We start from the raw sequence: 3648 nt of genomic DNA, 5'->3' as shown, positions 1-3648 counted from the left end.
GGGGAGGGGCGGGGGTGGGGGGAGCGCGGCGGGGAGGGGGGAGCGAGTCCCAGCCTGATCCAGGCCCCGCCCTCGGAGCGGTGGAGATCAAAGCCTGTTCCCCACCGAGCCGCTGCCCTGCGCGGAAGCTAAGGGCAACGGCAGCTGACCCCACTCTCTCCGGCCGCAGTCTCCCTTCCAGTTCTGCCGAGACCCTCACCCCCAGCCGCAAAGTGGGCGCGCTGTGGGTGAGCAACGAGGAATCTGAGGCTGGGGGAGGGGAAGGCATTGGCCCGAGGGGGCTCAGCCCGCGGGGCTGCGCGGGGACTAGACGCGGCGGGCGGAGTCCAGGGTGGCCGCGCTCCCATCACGGCCATCCCGGGACCGGTCATTGCGGGGCTGCCTCTCTCGCCCTGTGCCCGGCTTGGGGGCGTCGGAGGGTCCCCACCGGCCTGGGCTCGGGGCTGGGGCAGCCGGCAGAGCAGCGGGGAGGTCTGCGGAGCTGCGCGGACGGGCCCAGAAAGGCAGCCCGGACTCCCCTGAGCCCCGCAGCCTTCTCTGACTCACAGCAAAACAAGGCCCGGACCGCCCTCCGCGCGGGGCAGGCAGGCGTGTCCCTGGGGGCGAGGGCGGCGGTCCGCCCAGACCTGGGAAGGCTCTGGACCGCGGCTGCTGGAGGAGGGGACTCCGAGCGGCTGTGCGGTCGGGCCAGCCAGCGGGGCCTTGGGCTGGGCGCTGTGTGCCAGGGGCGATGCGGTGGAAGGCCCCGAATTCGGGCGGGGACACCCGGTCCCTGAGAAGCCGTACCCCCAGATCCGCTCCAGGGCAGGGGTGAGGAAAGGTGTTAACAGCCGGGAACCTGGGGGCGGGGGAGGCTCAGCCAGCCCTGCTCCAGCTGGACCACCGCCCCTGCCTCTGGGCCCCCACCAGGCCCAGTCCTGCCCTCCCAGCCATCCGCTTGGGTGCAAGAGCCCTACACCCAAGGTAGGAACAAAAAGCGGGGCTCAGGGAGGTGGGGACAGGCCTCGCCCAAGGTCAGACCACTGGGAAGATGCCCGGCTGTGGTTTTAAGCTCCGGGTCCCCCTGCACCCTTAGGACAGAAGCCCAGGCTGGCTGGAGCCTGGCCCAGAGATGCACAAACAGGAAGGAGGAAATCCTGCCTGCCACAGGGCAAGGCCGCCAGCAGCCCTGCCAGCCTCAGACATGCCCCCGGGGAGGGAAAAGGAGGCACTCAAGTACCCCCCAGAGCATTGTCCTGACAGTCCCCAGGTCCTGAGGGCCCCACCCCCCTGAGTGCATGGGAGGTGTCCTAACAGCCTGCCTGGCCTGGCCTTGGCCCCACAGATAGCCCAGACCCAGCAGTTGCCTCGAATAATGACTAATAAAATAAGGTCACCAAAGCCCCACTTTACAGAGAAGGATGTGGAGGTGACATGCTGGCACCTGGTACGTCGCCAAATGCCCTCCTCCCCACTCCTCAAGGCTCAAGGCCCTGCTGTAGCCCCAGCACCCTGTTTGGGCTATATGTCCATCCAGCCCCTCACCCTAACTCTTCCATGGCCTCAAACACTACCTACCGGGCGACTTGGGGTGGGGGGGAGTGGTTGGCACCCCGTCAGCTGGAAAGCTTCGCTCCCGGGAATTGTAATATTCTGGGGTGGGACCTCCAGGAAGTGAGTCTATGAAGGGGGCAGAGCCGAGGAGATGTGCGATGCTGGCTGAGGGGGACCAGGTGGAGGGGGATGCAGAAAGGGGGCATTTGCCTGGATGACTTCCCCATACTCACCTCGCCCTTTGGGCCCCGGACTGAGTTGGGGCCTCTCCTGCCAGCCCCCAGCCAAGTGGGGCTTCTTAGGGGGCCCAGAGCAGGGCCACTCGTGGGTGTGGCAGTTTTGCTTAAACAGAACCCAAGTTTGCATCCAAACTGGCCTCTGCCAGGGCCCAGCTCCGGCCTCCAAGTGGGGCCGGGCGTGGGCGCAAGTTGGTGTGTCACGAGGGCAGCGGTGGGACTGGGGGACTGTGAGAGCGGTGCGGAGGAAAGCTGCGATCAAAGGAGGGCCCTAGATAGTGGCCTGAGTGTCCAGCCTTGGGTGCGCGCGCGCGTGCGCGTGTGTGTGTTTACGAGCACGAGGGCGTCTGCTCACGGGGTGTTCGTGCTTGTGCTGGGTGTGTGTGTGAATGTGCACCGCCTCAGCTGAGGCTCCCAGCCGGCCCAGGGAGCCGAGAGAATGGGAGGCCCGGATGTAGGCTCCCTCCTCGGGGGATGCTGCCCTCGGGCTTGGAGCCCGGTGCCCACGGGACGCTCGGCCTCACCCCATCCTGGAACCCCACGAGGAAAGTGCCGCGCTCGGCTGACTCGTCACGAGACCGTCAGACTTTCTGAAGCAACACCCACGGGCAGCTGAGGGCCCGCCCCGCCTCCCCAGCATTTCTCAAGATAAGCCTGATGCACAGGGAGGCATCCCAGGCTCCTGCTCTGCCTCCAAAGCTTCGGGAAGGCCCAGGAACCAGCCTCAGCCAGCCCGGGGCCTGGGGGCCAGGACTCCTCACCCACCCCGCAGCCACTGCCACTGCAGCCGCAGCTGCAACCAGGAGGTTTTCCCATCGCCCTCTCCAGCCTGTCAGTCTGCCTGGCCCGCCAACAACGGCAGCCTCCCCAGTCTGCACCGCTGCTGCCTGGGCCCCAGACCTTCGGAGCTGAGCTCCAGAGCAGGCTGTCCCCTGACCTCTGTCCTTTCCACATGCAGTTTCCTCCACCATCTCACGGTCCAGCTTGGCCACCCTGTCATCATCTCTGGCCACTGCCTGGCCCCTGGTCCCTAGAACAGTCTCACAAACGCTCAGAGCCCGGCACCCAGTAGGTGCATGCCAGTGCTGGGCACAGGTGGACAGAGGAAGGGAAGGTGAGTCCCGCCCAGCCTGAGGGTGCAGCGGGGTCTCGAGGGCTGGGAGGGGCAGCAGGTGGGCCCGGCGCTTCTCCTGCACCTGGAGACACTGAGACCTGAAGCAGGCACTCGCCAGTCCACCACCTCCCTGGGCCCGGCAGCCGAAAGGAGCGTCCCCACCTCCTGTCCACCCCAACAAGACCAGCGGGCCCGAGTCTCTTTCTCTCTGGGCTGAAAGGCCAGCACCTAGATGCCCAGCATGGTGTGACCCTGTGACAGGGTGGCCCACCACCACGGCCCCCCCCCGCCCACCTGGCACCTGCAGGTAAACGTGTCTGAAGCGCCCTCCTGCCAGCCCCCAGGGTTCCCAGTGCACCAAACGGCCATCTTCTGAGGACCCCCTGCAGGCCACATGGTCCAGCCTTGGGGATCTGCTTGTCCTGGGACTGAAATGGCCATGCTGGTGTGGGCACCCTCCAACATCAGCTGGAGCTGAAGCACGGCAGAGACAGGGAGATGCCCGGCCCAGCTCTGCCACCCCCCCCCACCCCTGTGCCCCCACCCTCCACCTGCTGGGTGGTGAGGTGATCAGGTGCCCCAGAGCTAAACCCAGGAAGGCAGGGGACAGGGGGCGCAGGGTGGGCACAGAAGACAGCGCCGCCGCTTACCGAGCCCGCCGTCCTCCCAACTTGCCCCGAGGTGAAGATCCCAGGCTTGCAGCTCCCTCTGGCCGCCCTCCCCACCCCTCCCCTCCACGGCCCCTCCCTCCACCAAGCCGCCCAC

At 67.0% G+C, this 3648-nt stretch overlaps 1 protein-coding gene across 1 annotated transcript in view; it reads right to left on the bottom strand.

The window, feature by feature from the left end:
* The window catches only part of AHNAK2 (AHNAK nucleoprotein 2), a 34632-nt gene that overhangs the window by 20786 nt on the left and 10198 nt on the right, over positions 1–3648 (bottom strand). Inside the window, exons 4-5 of the mRNA XM_007455653.1 lie at positions 2746–2965; positions 1558–1698 (exon numbers count right to left, since the gene is read on the bottom strand). Coding sequence (XP_007455715.1) covers positions 1558–1698; positions 2746–2965 — 361 coding nt within the window. The remainder of the gene's footprint in view (positions 1–1557; positions 1699–2745; positions 2966–3648) is intronic.

This window comes from Lipotes vexillifer, unplaced genomic scaffold (genome assembly GCF_000442215.2).
Source record: "Lipotes vexillifer unplaced genomic scaffold, Lipotes_vexillifer_v1.1 scaffold584, whole genome shotgun sequence".
Classification (NCBI taxonomy): Eukaryota; Metazoa; Chordata; class Mammalia; order Artiodactyla; family Lipotidae; genus Lipotes; species Lipotes vexillifer.
Note: the sequence above shows the minus strand (reverse complement) of the source record. Positions and strands in the feature narration are given on the sequence as shown.